This window comes from Miscanthus floridulus, chromosome 6, assembly GCF_019320115.1.
Source record: "Miscanthus floridulus cultivar M001 chromosome 6, ASM1932011v1, whole genome shotgun sequence".
In the NCBI taxonomy this organism is placed as follows: domain Eukaryota; kingdom Viridiplantae; phylum Streptophyta; class Magnoliopsida; order Poales; family Poaceae; genus Miscanthus; species Miscanthus floridulus.
The window spans coordinates 109014693-109033456 of NC_089585.1; the positions used below are offsets into that span (position 1 = coordinate 109014693).

The 18764-nt window shown below is 47.1% G+C and overlaps 1 protein-coding gene across 1 annotated transcript; it reads left to right on the top strand.

The window, feature by feature from the left end:
- The first annotated feature begins 2166 nt into the window (after positions 1-2166).
- Positions 2167-6072, top strand: LOC136458994 (uncharacterized). The gene is made up of 6 exons (XM_066458897.1): positions 2167-2588; positions 3404-3531; positions 4434-4537; positions 5365-5452; positions 5546-5607; positions 5724-6072. The coding sequence occupies exons 1-6, from the start codon at positions 2476-2478 to the stop codon at positions 5874-5876; spliced, it is 648 nt and encodes a 215-aa protein (XP_066314994.1). The 5' UTR covers positions 2167-2475; the 3' UTR covers positions 5877-6072.
- The last annotated feature ends 12692 nt before the right edge of the window (positions 6073-18764 follow it).

The following is an 18764-nucleotide window of genomic DNA, read 5'->3' on the forward strand; positions in this document are numbered from 1 at the left end:
GTACGGAGGCTTGATATATGTCCTCGTAGACCTGTGAAGCTACCACAGGTACTCATCGAAGGTGTGCTGGTCGTGTGAGGGACCCACATGGACCGACTGTCGTTCCCTGTTCTGCCACAAGTGGATTTACGCGTTGTGTATCACGCGCCAATCCTTGGTCTTGTACCTCTTCCTATGGTCGTACCCGCAACAAAACGATGTTAGTTGTACCACACACATCTCTAATTGTAGCTTTGTTATTAATCGATAACGCACCCGTACAATTCTTGATTGGTGGAGTAAAGCAGTGGTGGGTAACATGCCATTCTTCTAAACTGTCTGCAGACCCTGATGGGCAAGTGAATCTCGACCACGTGGAAGAAAATAAGAGGGACGTTGCAGTGATACTCGTCTGACTCATCCCTAGTGACATGACTCATATAGTACTCGAGCTCCGGAGCATCCCAAGGACACTAATGCACCTGAGCATTTCGTAATTGAGTTAGGTTGTGATATAGTGTACATCGAACAAGACACATGTATGATAGTAAAGAGAGCGTAACCTGGTGCCGTGTCAGGACGTCAAGACCGTCCGTGTACTCTCTGTATTTGCGCCTCGCATTCCCTCTAACTAACTCTGCTTCCGTCTAGATATACAGAGCTATAGAGAATGTATCATGCCCGTTCCATTGCTGCATTGAACACGATAATGAATTAGCCTTTAATAATTTCATCATATGTAACTGTCTCGAAGAATATAGTGAATCGAAGTACTTACAGGTAAACAAGCTATCTATTTTTTTCGCACAATGCTACGATAGACTTATAGCAGTACGACATCGATGATGTTGTGCATGATTTTAGAGGTTATAGTGCTTTCAATATATGATTGAGTAAAATGATCATTTGGATTAATATTTCCAGGTAAGAAAACAAGCATATAACAATTTAAATCATAAAAACTCAACCAACCAAATTTGTCGCTATATATACGTATGTCTAGTGCACAAAAAACACATAAATAGATTTATATTCCACGTGCTTTTTAATTAGACATTTGTTTTCGCTATAATTAATAATACATTGTAAGAAATTTAACAATTTAAGTATATAAATAATAATACAATATAAGATAAATTAACGGCTAAAGTATATTTTAAAAGAATCTCTCAATCTAATGGCTAACGATTAATATAAAGGGATAGGGAAGGTACGAGGGTTTTGATTACGAAGAAATAGGCACCAAATTTCACCTCAACGAGGGTTGAACTGCAGTAAGGGCGTCCGTGTCGCGCCAGTGTGCGTGGCGCGGCAGACGCGGCAGGCGACGCCAGGCGAGGTGGGCGGCGTGTAGGCGCGGCGGCGCTACGGGCAGGGAGGGCGGGCGGCTCGCGGGCAGGCGGGAGGGAGGGCGGCTCGCGGGCGTTATTTATCTGATCCTGCCGTGCCGTGGGCTATGGCGCGTCACTGCCACGCAAAGATCGGTGGAGCGGTAGACCCTGCCACGTCACCGGTCAGCGCTCCGGTCGTCGCCACGTCAGCCTCCCGCCGTGCCACAACCGCGTCATGGCAATAGGCGCGGCCAAAAGTGTTCGTTAGATTTAAAATTAGTTTAAAAAAGTGTTAAAAAAATTCCCCCCGGAGCGGGCGTCGTTTTCGCAAAAGATCCGGCGCTTTGACGGCGCCACCAATTGCTTCCGTTACACAGAACCTATGGAGGTCAACTCGGGTAGTATTGTTGTCAAAAAAAAAAAAAAAAACTCGGGTAGTTTATCCCCAACCGCTTTGCCATGTCAGGCCCAGGTCAGGCGAGATTACCAGGGGTTCTCTGCCTTTCACAGGCTGGGGAGCTGGTGCTGGTGCCGCCGAAGAGAGATAAATAATAATTAAGAGGGATTAACATTAACGAAAGCGAGAGTGGAGGGGCCGGGGAGAGCAACGAGAGCAAAAGTGGCGAAGGGATAAGGCCCCCCAAGTGGGGGCCACGCCGCAATTTTTTAATCGGATCCATCGTGTTTCCACGTGGAGGCCCAACCCCCCATCGTGAGAAGACTGCCAAGACGACTCCTCGGCCGTGGCCCCTTGCGAGGCTAGCTCGGCGTTTTCGCCGCGAGACCCGGTCCGGCCGCCCCCCCCCCCCCCCCCCCCCCCCCCGACGCCGTTATATACCCGCCCCTGTCTGCCCCTCGCCTGTTTCGTTGCCGCACAGGCCCCCCCGCACCCTTCCCTGCCTGCTGTAGTGCTGCTACCCAACCTCCTACTTGCTTCCCTTCCCTCTTGCAGTTTCTTGATTGCTTGCTCCTTTAGCCTTTATTTGCCGCGGCGACAGAGCTACACCTGAATATACACGTAGACGTTGTATATACAGCAGCCGCCGGTGGAGTCCAGAGACGGTAGCCGGTAGGCTGGTAGAAGCTAGCTAGAGATAAAGAGGCCGGTCTGAAGAAGAAGAAGAAGAAGAAGAAGAAGAGGGTAGATAGAGTTGTTTGAGCGACGATGGTGGTCTACTTCAAGGCGCGTCCGGACGCCGGCGACTACACCATCTACATGGGCGCCGACAAGAACGAGAACGAGGAGCTCATCAAGTACGGCCTCCCCGAGGACGTCTGGTACGTCGCTAGCTAGCTCGTTCTTCCATCCCGGCGGAGCCGGTCCCGGCCTCTGATTTCTTCGCGACGACGCTCTAGCTAGTCATAGCGATCCAATGGTGGTTCCGACCGCGACGCGTGTTCTGCGCGCGCGCGTCTCGCTCGCCCTTTCGATACGTAGAGGCAGCATTGTGCTACAGCTAGCGCATGCAGAGCGGAAGCAGCCAGATGGAGACCACAGGCGAGGGCGAGGGCAGGCCGGCGCCGGTGACGGCAAGCACGTGGACGTGGTGTCGCGGCGGTGAAATAGCTAGGCTCTCCTCTGTACTGGGAGGGCGAGCGGCGAGGAGCGGATAGATTGACGCGTGACTGGGCCTTGACGAGGCTGGCGTGGACATCCCATCCCCAACGCCCCAACTACCGGCCTACCAATGCAATAGATACGACCAAACCAAACCAAGTCGGACGTCCATCGTCGTCGTCTCGCCTCTGGCCGCGTTCTGTCGGTTGTACAAGTCGTTTTGTTTGCTTACTGCTGGGCGCTGGCTATGTGATTAAATCTTATCCAGGAGTACTACGACGACGACGACGACTAGTGGCCTCCAGGGGACCTCACGTCCTCACACACGCACCTTGTATATATAGCAAGCTTGGAGATGTATTATATCTTGTTTTTGGAGCGCTTTAGTATTTGGCAACGTTAATCGAGATGAAAAGAATTGTAGTATATACTTGCTATAGCTCGGCTAATTAACCAAACAAAAGCATATATACTTACGGGTTAACGAGTTACTAAAATAGCTCACTAAAATATACTATGTTGGGTGCGCCTGCAGGTTCCATGTGGACAAGGTATCCTCGGCACACGTCTATTTGAGGCTAAAGAAAGGCGAGACCATAGATACCATCAGCGAGGGCTTATTGGAGGACTGCGCACAGCTCGTAAAGGCTCATTCCATTCAAGGTACGTGCCAATTTTAGCAGTGTAGTTTTCCCTCCTTGGCTAGCTGCTAGTAGACGTAGAGCAACACTCACTTTTGAAGGATACAAAACTTAGATACCGCCAGTGTTTTTTCATATGACGACCTAGAATAATGATGGCATGAAATAATTCACAGTTTCTGATAGTACTATAAATCATGCAAATTCAAGAAAAAAGAGCAAAAGAAAAAGAGTACCCGAGAGAAGCTCGAAGATTCATGGGCGTAGCTAGGTTTCCTAGTAAAGACCATTTAGCCTGTCTTCAAGAATCGACTCATTCCATATGTTTGATAGCGCTACATGCAAATGTTTCAATACTCATTTTTGTCTTCTCCAACGATAAGACAAAAAAAACTATTTCTATAAATAGGTCTTCAAAAAAGAGAATACCCAGATTTGAGTTATACCTCACCTAACATCTAAAATAAGTTTTCTATATAAAATACTTTTAAAGACTATAGATATTCTATTGAAAATCCATTTTAAATTTAGGACTCCCAGTGGGTCTCGTGGAGACAGCCTGAGTATCTGCATCTGCAGTTATGCTCTCCCCCGTGGGAGAATCAAAATAGAATACGGTGTGACCTGTCGGGTACTCCCCTGCCTCAGCTCACATTGCATGTTGCGGCGGCGGGAATCTTTTCTAGTTTTTCCCCCATCGACCGGTCGATCTCTCCCCCTCTCTTTTTCCTGCAGCGAGAGGACTGAGGAGAGAGCCTTTTCTTTCTCTCTCGTGTATTATTGGCGCGAGCTGCACACGGGACGGGACCACTCAATTATCTTGGCGCGTATATTGATTTGGCCGATGGTGATTATTCGTGATCATGAAAACGTTGTCAGCGATTGAATTGGACGCGGCTCTCTCTGCATGTGCTTGTTGTGCAGGGAACAAGATGAACAACGTTGAGGTGATCTACACGCCCTGGTCTAATCTCAAGAAGTCCCCATCCATGGATGTCGGCCAAGTTGGCTTCCACAACCCACGGATGGTAATCAGTCATCACTACTACTGTTCGTATATATCCCACCTTTTTTTTTTTTGCCCTTTCCCTCTCCCTCCAAATCTGGGACTCGTATCGTATCCTCGGCCAGGTGGGAGAACGGTCCCACGTGCCATCCACCTAATTCGATGCGCTTGTGCTAAATAGAATTAAATTATTCATCAGTCTATTTACTAGAGCATTCTTTGATACTGCAACGCAGATGGAGAGAGAAGAGGACATGTTCGGTTGGTATTAAAGTCGAATGATAAGTCGGCTGAAGCTGTTTCGTTGTAAAAGAAAAATACTGTAAATTCTAGCTGATAAGTTCAAGCGAACATGCCTAGTAGTGTATAGTACAGTAGAGTTCAGTCTGTCACTGTAACGCTCACCTTTTGCGCTTCGACAATGTCGTTGCATCCTCTTTTTTTTCACTCGTTGAACAAGTCTTCTCAAATAATGCAGAGTTGGGTCTCATTTCGAATGAAGAAAAAAAAAAAAACACATTGGTTAATATTGTAAAGGGAGAAGGTGAGGAAACACCTCAGTGCTGCTAAAGGTGTATCTGGGCAGACCACTTGTCTGATTGTTGTAGCACTTTAATCATGTTCAAATGTTACATTATTGCATCCAATCCAACCTTTTGCATCATATATCTCGCTGGAAAAGCATTTTGGATTTCTTGTAGGGCTAGATATAGCTAGCATATTGGCTGGACAGATTTTTTGAATCCTTTTGGGGTTTCTTAGATCATCCTGTGCCTGTAGCTAGTTTGGGATCACGCATTGCGAATACTGACACCTGATAATTCACACTAGCTATCTACTGATTGACAGGTTCATGTGCTTACAGTCGAGAAGCGTGTCAACGAGATCATCAACAGGTTGAATAAAACGCGGGTAGAACGCCGAGCAGACTTGAAAGGTGCTTACATAGACGCTGATCTGCCCATGTAATGTACACCATGCATCATGCATGGCAGATGCACGTTAATAATCTTTCTTCCCTTGTGTGCAGCCGAGAAAGAGGCATCAAATGCAGCAGAAAAGGCCGAGAGGAAGATGCAGCTGAAAGAGAAGGTATGATTGATTGATATCTGAGCCTTCTTCTTGAGAGCTACTGTGCATGTTTTTTTCCCCTATATAAATATAACAGCGAGGCTATGTATGGCGTCTAACGATCACTGAATTGGCAGAAGCGGAAGGAGGAGATGGAAAGGCTGGAGAAGGAGAAGTGGGCGGAGATACGGAGCTACAAGGGCCTCATGGTGGCCGAGAAGATGACGTCCAACCGCCAGATCGCCTCGGCCGGCAAGTCCATGCAGGAAATGGAGGATGAGTTCGTCTGAAGATTGTTATTACTGGTGTCTGTTTGTTTACGTGTTTCGTGTAGTGATTATGTACGTATACGTATGTCCATGCTCGCGTGATCTCAATGAGTCATCAATCAAAGTAACTAATGATCCGATCGATCATTCGACCCGCGTTCCTGACCTGTTGATCTGTACTGTATATAACATGTGCTCCCAGCATATGGACATAGGTTACGAGAAGGATCGTAGAGCGTATAGGTAAACAAAGGAACAAGTGTCAAGCTATTGCCTGTTGGGAGGGGTAGATTCGATGGAGACTGCCAAGTGCGAGCTGCCGTGCTCGAATCAGCAGCATGTTGCAATCTAGATATCAAATTTTAAGCAACCCGGATATATATATTAGAGCAAAATGTACCATGAGCCCCAATTTTTTACGGATTCTCACCCCTCAAACTAAAAAAAAACCATCTGTATCCTCAATCAACTATACATATGAATACTCACCTGGGTCTAAAAGTGACGATTTAGGTCATTCAACTAATGTCGCGTCCAAGTAGAGGTTCAAATCCTACCAGATCACCTCTATATGCTTATGTGGTTGTGCCAGCATGGATGAGGCTTGATGAAACTTGCGGAAAACACCACTCCCTCCCCTACCTCCACCATGTCCACTCCCTTCAACATGAATGTGGTTTTCCCGTCGCTCCCGCGCCCGCCTTGCGCCTGCACCACCTACTAGCCTTGCAGCTACACCTACGCTCCATAGGCGCACACTCAACGACCATGGGATAGACCAAGAGAGGTGGATTTAAGAGAGGGAACTAGGAATTGCAAGGGGAGAGAGATGAAGAGGACGTTTTTTTTCTACAACTTTAATCGACATGGCCATATAGGCACAACAGCAGAATGAGGACCTACATGGTCACTTTTTAAGTTCAAGAACCCAAATGAGAATTAGTAGTAGATTGAGGACCTACATAGTGACTTTTTTTAGTTCGAGGATCCAATTGAGAACTCATGAAACATTTAAAAAAACCATGGTACATTTTGCAACCCAAATTAATATATAGAGCAAAACTAGTTGCAGCTAGTATATCATTACATTTAGGGTTTCTTTGGCATGGCTCCTTTGCAAAGTGCTTCTCCAGAGGAGCACCAAACACTTGAGAAGGAGCCACAAATTGCAGCTCCTCTAGACCCCAAATGGCTCCAACTCCTCTTTTGTTCATAAGAAAACAACTTCTCCTTCCAAAGTGTTCGATATGGCTCCTCCCCAGAAGCTGCTGACGGAGTCATGCCAAATAGACCCCTATGCAACCGATGCATTCTTCTGTCCTATTTTGACTCCTTTCACAACCCATCATTGCATTTTTAAGCATCAGCATCATAAGCATAATCTTCATAAAAATCCTAATTGCAAAACTCAGAAGTCTAGAATTGCCAAAGTCAGTCACTATCGATCGTGTCTGTCGTGTTTTTATGGATAGTTTGACGAGAGCGGGACATGTCGAACAAACAGTCACTACTACACAAAAACTTAACCAAGGCGTTTAACAAACTGTCTCGGACGTGGGCGGGCCGGTTGCCCACCTTCGCTATTGGGTGGCTGGCAGCCGGTCCAGCAACCGCTTCAGTTAATCATTAACCGAGGTGGGCAACCTTATTTGCCCGTCTCGGTTAATATCGATTAACCGAGGCAGTTATCCTAACGCAACCGCCTCGGTTAATGTACTCGGTTAATCATTAACCGAGGCGGTCACATTATACGGCCCGCCTCGATTAATAGTGGTCCATATAGCCCATCTAGGCCTGGTAACGGGTTCCTAGTATATATCGCGAGCACAACAAATCCTAAGTTCCATCCCCACCTCTATCTCCCTAAGTCACGCTGCATGCCTTACACCCTCGCATAGCGGTGCCCCTCCCTCCGACTCCACAGCGGCGCGCCTCCCTCACGCCCCCACACAGGCGCACAATGGCTCCCCTCCCTCCTCCACTCTCTCACTCTCTCTCCGTCGTGAGCGGCACGGAGGTGCGGGCTGGGCACGGCGTGGCGATGCGGGTTGGGCATGGTGGAGCGGGTGTGGCCTCTCTGTGTTGCTCTTCGTCTCCTAGCAACGCACGCCCCTCCTCTACCAGCAGCGGTGCGGTGGCACGAGCTCGCAGCGGCGCTCCTCAACTCCTCTCCCGGCGGCGACGCTGCATGTCGGATATCTATATCCGGGTACCCGAGCCAAAGGATTAATGAGCGTCACATCAGTTCATCTGATGGTTAAGGACGCAACTGCGGCCTCGTCCGACTCCGAGGACGAGGTTTCTGCCTCATCCAACCCCTAGGCGCCGGGCCACGCCTCGTTCGACTCCGAAGACGAGGTTTCCGCCTCGTCTGACCCCAAGGCGTGGACTCTGACTTCGAGGATGAGGTTTCCGCCTCGTCCGACCCCAAGGCGTGGCCTCTAACTCTTCCAACCCCAGGGCACGGGCTCCTACTAGTCTGGTCCTACGGGGAGGGCTCTGCCTTGTCTAACCCCTGAGGGCCGAATTTCGTCTCACCTGGCCCCTAGGGTAGGATTTCCGCCTCGCCCGTTCCCTAGGGGGCAGATTTGTCGCCAGACAAAAGTAGTGGCCCCAGGGTGGGACCCAAACCACTTCAACCACTATGACATGGAGGCGCATGCCTAGGAGCACGTCTCAGGTGCATCCTGATACGACTAGCAGTCACGTAAGGCCATGCTAGGAGACTCACATCACCCACCATGTTAATAGGTCAGCACTGTGCTGCCAACTCCCTACCTGACCACCGTCCAACATCAGTCAACCGATGTTAGTTGACTGGCACTGTACCACCATCCCCCCATATGGCCTCTGTTAGGAGACCCTTTAACCATTTTGTCCGCTCGGATGGGATGGAAGACAAGAACGACGCACGATGCCCGAATGTATGCTGTAGCGGCCAATAGGACCCCGGTGCGACGCCACTGCCACCACAAATCTACAGGATCAGTGGGACCCACGTGAAGAGGAGGATGGCACACCCCTAGGAGCCTTATTTCTCTTTCTTTTTTCCCTCTTCCCTTCTCTCGGTCTCTGGTATCCTATTCTCTCCCCTTGGGTCTATAAAAGGGAAGGCAGGGCACCATTCAAAGAGGTCGATCGATCGATAGATCGAGCAGTAGAAGCATCGAGCAATCGAACCATAGAGACTTGGGAGCTCCTTCCTCTCTCGCCAGTTTATAACCCCCTACTACAAACTCAGTGCTAATAACACGTGTAGCCCAAAACTGGACATAGGGATATTCGGCCCAAACCAGTATAATCCTTATGTCCTCTTAGCACACCATCCAGGTCAGACGCGCAACATACAAATTTACTCGTTGGTGTTTACTCGAAATACCGACAGTTGGCGCACTAGGTAGGGGCCTTTTGCGTGTCTCGATATCAACACCAGGCCTTGGATGGCTAGTCACGATATCAGCTAGATCCCGGGCACACATGTGTGCTTTGGGGACCTGGACTTCATCATCATGATGGAGGGAAAGCTGGCGTGGGCGCCCATCATCATTCAACCCCTCCACTCCACTGTCCTCGATGCGATCACCGAGGCGCTTGAGGAGCTACGGCTGCATGTGCCGGAGGCTCGCGCCCCTAGGAGCGGCCAGCTCCTCGACTTCAACTACGGGAGGTTGTAGCGTAAGCTCGGTGTCTTCCTAGGACCCCAACCATCTCGGGAGGGCCTGTGCCACCTCACCTTCTCGTTCACCAACGTCATGGCGCAGCTTACCAAGGGAGAGTTGCTCTCTCTAGAATACCTCATCCACAGCGTCCCGACAGTGCTCCTGTTTGGTATCCACAATGCCGCAGAGACCGTTGGCCACCTTGTGGTGCAACGCATGATTCCATCCCCCATGAATGACTAGTTCATGGGGGTGATCGAACACGTCGTGGAGTCTTTCTATGATCTCCTCGTAGAGGAGCTAGAGTCGCCCTCTGGCTCTGACTCCACTAGGGGGAGCCATCACCCCTCTCATGAATGCTTCATGACAGGTACCCCCGAGGGACACGTCAAAAGCATCCACGAGGAGGAGGCTACCTCAATGAATGACCTCAACGATGAGGTCAAGGGGGATGTAGGAGCCCCACCTCGCCTGCGGGTGGAGCAGCTGAAGGCCCAACACCTAGAGCTTGAGGAAGTGCGACTCTAGCTCGAGTAGGAATGCGCGGAGCTCGATCATGAGATCGAGTGCCACTAAGACTAGGGACGCGCATGCGCCATGGCCCATAACGAGAACCAGAGGATCATCGAGGATGATCAAGCACTCCTACACTTTGCCTGGGCAAGCCAGAACATCAATGGTGTGGCAGCCTTGCTTAGGGGGCTTTTGGGGCCTACGCTGCTCGAGGATCAACGGGCCCACCATGAGATTCGCACGCTGCTCGAGTGTGCGGCTGCGCAGCAGGCCAAGAGCTCGTTGTCTCGGCGATGGGAGCTCACCACCAGCCAACGTATGCCCTCAGTGTGACCCGATAAGGACGCATTAGTCCACCAGGCACCGCATGGTGGTAGGCCATGCATCATGGTTTTGGTGTAGCAGCATCTCGGCCACAACCATAACGCACTCGACACCCACTTGGTGTACCCACATCGATGCGGGGGAGGGGACTAGCCGTGGTTACCACCCTCGACGGGGTGGACGCTACAACCACAAGGACCAGAGTCATAGTCCAAAACCAACGGGGCCCTAGGCCTTCGATTGGCATATCTTCAAGGCGGCGCTCCCGCCCTAATACCGCTCACCGAGTAACATCCCGAAATACTTCAGGGAAACAAACCCCGGCTTGTGGCTCAAGGACTACCGACTCGCCTACTAGGCCGACGATGCGGTCAGTGATGACTTTGTCATCCACAATCTCCCCTTGTTCCTAGCCAACTCGACATGAACATGGCTAGAGCACCTTCCGCCCAACCACGTTCAAAGTTGGGCAGACCTAAAACAAATCTTCATGGGAAACTTCTAGGGCACTTATGCATGCCTTGGAAACCCCTAGGACTTGAAGAACTACCGACAGAAGTCAGGAGAGACTCTCCGCAAGTATATCCGACGCTTCTCCCGGTAGTCCAATGAGCTTCCCAATGTCATCGATGCCAGCGTCATCGAAGCCTTCCTATTAGGGACCACCTATGAGTCGTTGGTTCATAAGTTGGGACATAAGGGCCCACGGACTACCAAGGAACTCCTCAACATTGTGACCAGCTACGCTTTCGGCGAGGAAGCGGTTGGAGCAATTTTTGATCGCTCTAGAAGCAAGGCGAAGCGAGACGAGGACGCTGACGAAGGCCCCTCCGACCATTGGAATAAGAAGAAGAACTAGAAAATGGCTCGTAGGCTCACTCGTGGCCACCACTGAGCAAAAATCCAGTCGAGCATCGACTGAGGGCACCCTCGATCACTTCAACAAGCCGCTCAAGGGGCCATGCCCAAACCACGCCTTCCCCGTCAAACACATGTACAAGGACTGCTCCCTCATGAAGCATTTCTTCACCGGTGGCTCCAAGAAATGGGAGCAGAAGAAGAAGCCCAAGGCAGAAGCTAACGATGTTAGAGAAAAGGAAGATGGCTTTCTGTCGCCGGATGGCTGCCTCATGATCTTCGGTGGGCTGGAGACATATGACTCCAAGCATTGACAAAAGCTCGCGCACCAAGAGGTCTATGAAGCTAAGCCCGCCACGCTCACTTTTCTCAAATAGTCAGGGTGTCCCATAACCTTTGATTGATCCGACCACCCGAATAGCGTCACACACCGAGGTAGGTACCCACTCGTGGTTGACCCTATTGTCGGTATGAAGCGGCTCACCAAGGTACAGATGGATGGAGGCAGCAGCCTCAACATCATGTACGCTGAGACGCTCGATGCCATGGGCATCGACCGAGCGCGTATTCGGCCGACCGGAGCACCTTTCCACGGCATCATGTCTAGAAAGCAGGCCGTGCCACTTGGTCAGATTGATTTGCCCATCACCTTTGGGTCTCCATCCAACTATAGGACGAAGACCCTCACCTTCAAAGTGGTTGGGTTCCACAGAACCTCCCATGCCATCCTGAGATGACCATGCTATATGAAGTTCATGGTTGTCCTCAACTACGCCTACCTCAAGCTCAAGATGCCAGGCCCATGCAGGGTCATCACCTTTGGCACTTCTTTCTAGAGGGCCTACGAGTGCGAGGTCAAGAGCTACGAGCTCGCTTTGACAACCCTAGCTTCCGAGGAGCTCACAACCATTGGGAAGGACATCGCTGAACGAGCACCCAATGCGAAGTGGGTGGCTGGATCCTTTGAGCCTACAGAGAACGTCAAGGAGGTCCTTGTCGACCCCGACAACCCTGCTAACAAGATGGTGCATATCGGCATTGCCCTCTCCCCCAAGTAGGAAGGCATGCTCGTTGACTTCCTCCACGCCAATCGAGATATCTTTGCATGGAAACCCTCAGATATGCCGAGAATTCCGAGGGAAGTCATCGAGCATGCCTTGAAGATCAGGCCGGGTTCCAAGCCAGTCAAACAACGCCTACGCCGCTTCAACGAGGAGAAGTGGAGGCTCAACGGCGAGGAAATCGCTAGGCTCTTAGCGGTCGGTTTCATCAAGGAAGTATACCACCCAGAGTGGTTGTCCAATCCCATTTTGGTAAAAAAGAAAAGTGGGAAATAGAGAATGTGTGTTGACTACACGAGCCTCAATAAGACGTGCCCGAAGGATTTGTTTCCTTTGCCATGCATAGATCAGGTAGTTGACTCAACCTTGGGGTGCGAAACCCAATGCTTCCTTGATGCATATTCTGGGTACCATCAGATCTTGATGAAAGAGTCCGACCAGCTTGTCGCAAAACCGACCAATTTATAAGAGTACAAGTACAATGGTAGCCCACAAGCGGTCACACTGTCATACTTGAACCCATATAAACTCGGTAGTCCATCGAGTACCACGACGGGTCTCAATAAACGATTTACAACAACCAAGATCGTACATGATTCAACATACATATCACATATTATATAAAGTTCACAGATACATTTTCATCATCAGAGTATGAAACCAAGTTATTACAAACCGAGTTTGATAGATAAAAGCGAAAGCAAATTAAGTTTGAAAGTAAAGTTTCCAACATAGTTTAGTACAGTGCCGAAGTAGGATCACAGTCCACAAAAGCAAATAGAGGGATTAATAAAGAAGCCTGCCCAAGGCTTACTCCTCATCCACGGCGGGATAGAAGCAACTCTTGCAATAACCATGATATATAGTGCCATCTGCAACAATGGGAATTAAAACCCTGAGTATGAGAAGGTACTCAGCTAGACTTACCCATCATAAACCAGAAATAAATCGACTCCAAAGATCATGCAAGGCTGTATAAGTGGAGATAGATTGACAACATTTGCATAAAAGCAATTGACTTAGTTATACAATTACGATCCCTTTTATCAAATTGATTATAACTATCCATCTCTAGATTAGCAACTATCCTATGCCAAACATGTGGTATATCAATTTAAAAAGCATACAATAGTAACCATAGCAGGTATTATGATTCCATATTCACCCGAACCATCATATTCCATAACACAGTTACTACGATGTTGGAGCTAGCCAAGTTTCTCACTATCTAGGAGAGACAGCGATTCGAATCGATTTTCAACTAGCTAGGAATTTATTCCTAACACAAACCCAGACATACCGCGTAAAGGCAGCCTTAGGTCACCTTTGGTACAACTCAGGTACACATTTCGTGGGTCCGTACCACGCCGCACAATCTAGGACACCAAATACTAGGACGTTCAGGCCTAGCCTGCCCTTGGGCTCAGTCTGATCGCCCCCCGTAAGGAGCACACAATAGAACGGGGCCTGGCCTAAGTTGAGCTACTCAGCTTCATGGTCACAACGAGTTATCCAGCCAGCTAAGTGATAGGCATGCGTTCAATCTTGTCAGAAGTTCCAACAACGGTATGATCTTTGATCGGCATAGACGAAATCACATGAGTCACCCTACACATAGACTCCGTCCGGCCTCGAGTTACATCATCCCATGGTTCTATTCCACGATAGAAAATATAGTCAACCGTGCTTCGGTATCCACCTATATCTTGCAGGTGACAGAAAATCACCCGACTTCTACCGGTCTAAGCATGGCTAAGCATATATTCGATCCTGGACCTATACTAGGTTGAAGGTAGTATTTTTGGACAAGGAATTTATATGCATCAAGTGGTTCCATTCAACTCTTATAACCTAATGCATCAATCATAAGTACTGATGTAATCATTTGTAAAATACTAGGAGACTTAAAATGCTCCAGGGCTTGCCTCGCAGAAAGGAAATGGGGCGGTGGTCAGGGCACTCTGGAAGCTCTTTAGGATTCTTCTCCTCGCCTTTGGGAGCTGCAACTGGAGGATTCTCCGGCTGGTCCCCTTCCTCTACTTCGTCGAATTCCAGCAATGTTATTTCTTCCTCCGATCCTAGATGCATGGATATGGCATAAGGTATTGCGAATGCATATATGCTGATAAGTATAACATGATGAGACATGATGGATGCATTCTTGTATGTATTCTTAACATCATGGTGCTAAAATAATAACAGGTGTATCGTGTTTTTACCGAGTAGGTGCATATCTCTTCTTAATGATTCATTGAAACATTTCAGCAGTTCATGTACCACACTACAAAACAGCAGCTAATTGTTTTACTCATAACTTAAGTTCTACTTATCAAAATATGGTGATCTTGGACTTTATGGAAAGCTTATAAAATTGCCTACAACTCTTATTTAATCATCAAAAGCTAATTCACATTTTATCTTAACTAAAACAGACAAGCAACTCAGTGCTGTCCAGAAATTCCAGAGAGCAAACAAATTCGGAAACACTAACTTTAAACAGCTGTAACTCCTAAACTGTTTGACCTATGGTCCTGAAATTTTAACACAAGACATATGATGAAGTTATCTACAACTTTGTTATTAACCATTTTTACAGCAAACATCATTTTTACCATGCAACTTATCAAACTATAGAATCTGTCCGAAAACCTGCTCAGTTTGAATTATAAAGCAACAATACTTCTACTTCTTATAAGTATTCAAATTTTTACAACACAAAGCCTACCAACAGTTCAAGCATACCAAAAACATTCAAGAACACTTAATGGTAAAGCCAAAACTATTTATTTAAATGCCTTTATTATTTTACTTAGATACATAGGTTAAATAATAAACATATACCAAATGTGCATCATAAATTTTTAAAAATTTACATTGCCATTTTATACAGTAAAACATCATACACAAAAAAGACAAGGCATAAAGGCTTAAAATAGCATAAATAGAAAACCTTAGTGAAAAGTGTCAAGCAACAGATTTTATATTTTTCTTAGCATCCTTTTGGTACTAGGATGACCTCCAACAAATTTCATGAATATTAGATTCCTAAATAATTTATAAAAATTCATACAAGGATTACTTATTTATAAAATAAAAATCTATAACTACAAATCTATACATGCACTGATCCTCAAATTTTTACCAGAGCTCATACATATCAAGAATAGCTTACCACAAAAAATTCATAATTTTTGGAGCACAGGAACTCTAGATATAAAATAAACAAGTTTGCATGCATTCAAAAACACATTTCAAATCTCCATTAATCTTCCAAAATTTCTACTGTAAGTGTGAAGACTATATTTTTCCTAAATACTACACTTCCTAAGGAACACTGCCAAATTTATTTCACCATTTTTGAAGCTACAAAACTGGAGATATCAATATTACAAAACAGTGTAAAATCTGGAATCAAAATGAACTATCTTAATCCCTACTGTCGCTGACCGGTGGGGCCCATGAGTCAGACGACCCCACATGTCAGTGACCCGAAACAGGGCAGTGGCGCTGCGCGAGGCTTGCGTGGCCAGAGCTCGCCGACGGTGAGTTTGCCAGCGGTGACATCTACACGAGACGACCCTCTTGACCTAGTGCATTGATTGGTCTACTTGGTTGGGCCTCTCGTCGGCGCTAGTGACGACGGCGGTGGCCATGGCGGCTCGAAGGAGCGGGACGGCGGCGGTATGCCGGCGATGACCTCGGTGGCCCTACCTAACGCTCATACAAGCATCTACGAACAATGGAGGACCTAGTGCATACGCTAACGTAGCGAGAGGTGGACTGTGGCCCTCCAGCCACGGTGACAGACTCAGCGGCAGAGCTCCGGCGAGCCCTTGCACGGTGTTGGAGCTTACCGAGATCGATCAGTGGGCACAGGTGGATGTAGTGAGTTGCTGGGGTGGTGGTGGAGTGCTACGGTGATGGAGGAGCAACGTGGCACACTAGTGACCGGTAATGGCGGTGGCGAACACCCGGCGCTGTGGTGGCTGCGGTGGTTGCGCGTAAAGGCGAAGGAGGGAACCAGAAATAGGAAATGAGGGCGCTGGGCTAGAGCGGGCGGTGCTGGGGTGTTAACGTCGGCTCAGGCCTGGCTCTGCCACGTGGGGTAGGACGCTGGCGACGCGCGGCCACTACTGGCCTCCATGCGGCACGTGAGTCCTGGCGGCAGTCGGCCACTGAAACAACATTTCAGTTCGTCAGTCACGCGATGGCAAGGCCTGACAGCAAGTTTTGCAATCAAATTAACTGAAAATCCGTGGCTTCGTTGTGTAAACATCCTAAACCAAATTGGTAGACCCATGTACCAGCTCCATTTGTTATTAAAGAATCATGCTTTAATTCACAACCAAAATTGAGTTATATCACCCTAAAGGTCAGCTTGTCAGGCTGTTCATCATCCAGACTTAGAAAAATATTATTAAGTGTTGAAATGGTTGTTTTGCTAATTCTTGTGAGACCAATTCAAGTAGGTTAGGAGCTAAACCAGTCAATGACCCAAAAATAAAAGTTGTTCCCTATATCAAATACTACAACTTTGCTTTAGTGACCACCTCCATGCAAGGTCTCTAACACATAGTTCAAACTTGGTCAAACATGTCACATTCAATTGATGGTCTACATTCAAGCTAGGGCCTAATGACCTATTTACGCCTAACCATGAATATCAATGTTGTTCATAATGATACTCTAAACATGTTTAGGCTAATTGCAAGGTCATACAATCATTTCATGTATCAGTGACTCATAGTGCTATCTAGTTTAACACATGAAATCTTAAGTGTTTGATCATGAAAGGTGACCTTCATGAACAATGTCCTATTTGCTAACCTATGTGTTGCTACATGTTTTTGTGACTCACATCTACCAAGTACATGTTTACACTAATGATCATATGCCTATACACACGGAAACAAGAAATAATAAGAAATGTTGCATATGTTTCAAGTGTAAATGCTTATATATGAATGCTTGATGCTCATGCTCATGCTATGCAAGTCAAGTTATGCAGGGCTAACACCTAGGGTGTTACAACCCCTCCCCCTTATAAAAATCTCATCCCGAGATTTGCAAGACCTACCATTCTTGCAAAAAGGTGGGATAAACCTCTCGTAAATAATCCTCTCGTTCCCACGTAGCATCTTGTTCACTGTGATTATTCCACACTACCTTATAGAACTTAATAATCTTACTCCATGTTACTCTTTCCATCTCCTCTAATACTCGAATTGGTTTTTCTTCATAGGTCAAATCCGATTGAAGTTGCACGTTGGTGGGTGCAATAGCTTCTTCAGGTACTCGAAGACATTTCTTCAACTGAGAAACATGGAAGACATCAAATATTGCACTCATCTCAGGTGGAAGTTGTAACTTATAAGCAACATTTCCCTTTCATTCTAGAATCTTGTATGTCCCTATATATCTAGGTGAAAGCTTCTTCTTTATTCCAAATCTCTTCACCCCTTTCATGGGGGATATTTTCAAGTACACATAGTCAACCACTTCAAAAGTCAGTGGTCTCCTTCTTCTATCAGCATAACTCTTTTATTTCGATTGAGCTGCCTTCATATGCTATTGGATCACACATACTTGCTCTTCAGCTTCATTGACAAAGTCAATACCAAAGTATCTTCTTTCACCGGGCTCAATCCAATTCAATAGAGTTCTATATTTTCTGCCATACAAGGTTTTAAATGGAGCCATCTTGATACTTGCTTGATAACTGTTGTTATAGGAGAACTCAGCTAGTGGTAACCATTTTTCCCATGAACCTTTGGAAGATATAACACAAGCTCTTAGCAAATCCTCTAAGATTTGGTTTACTCGCTCCATCTGTCTTGAAGTTTGTGGATGGTATGCCGAACTTCGGATCAATTTAGTTCCCAAAGCCTGGTGTAAGTGCTCCTAGAAACAAGCTATGAATTGTGGTCCTCGATCTAAGATTATAGTCCTGGGTACTCCATGCAGTCTTACAATTTGAGAAACGTACATCTCAGCGTACTTCCCCACGTGATATGTTGTGTGAACTGGTACAAAATGTGCTAACTTGGTGAGACGATCTATAATGACCCATATTGAATCATGACCTTATGGTGTCATTGGAAGGCCTGTGATAAAGTCCATACTGATTTCCTCCCATTTCCAACCTGGAATAGGCAATGGCTGAAGTAATCCGGCAGATTTCATATGAACAGCTTTTACTCTACTGCAGTTATCGCACCTAGCGACATAGGTTGTGATCTCTTTCTTTATCTTAGTCCATCAAAAACGGGTTTTCAAATCTTGGTACATCTTACTACTACCCGGATGAATAGATAATTTAGACGAGTGAGCTTCATCTAAAATTTGGTTCCTCAGCTCACGGTCTTTTGGTACCACAAGTCGGTCCTCAAACCATAACACACCTCTTTCGTCCAATCTGAAATGCTTAGTCTCTTGCTCTTGCATTTTTCTCTTGATGTGACTTATTCCTATATCTGTCTGCTGCAACTCTATGA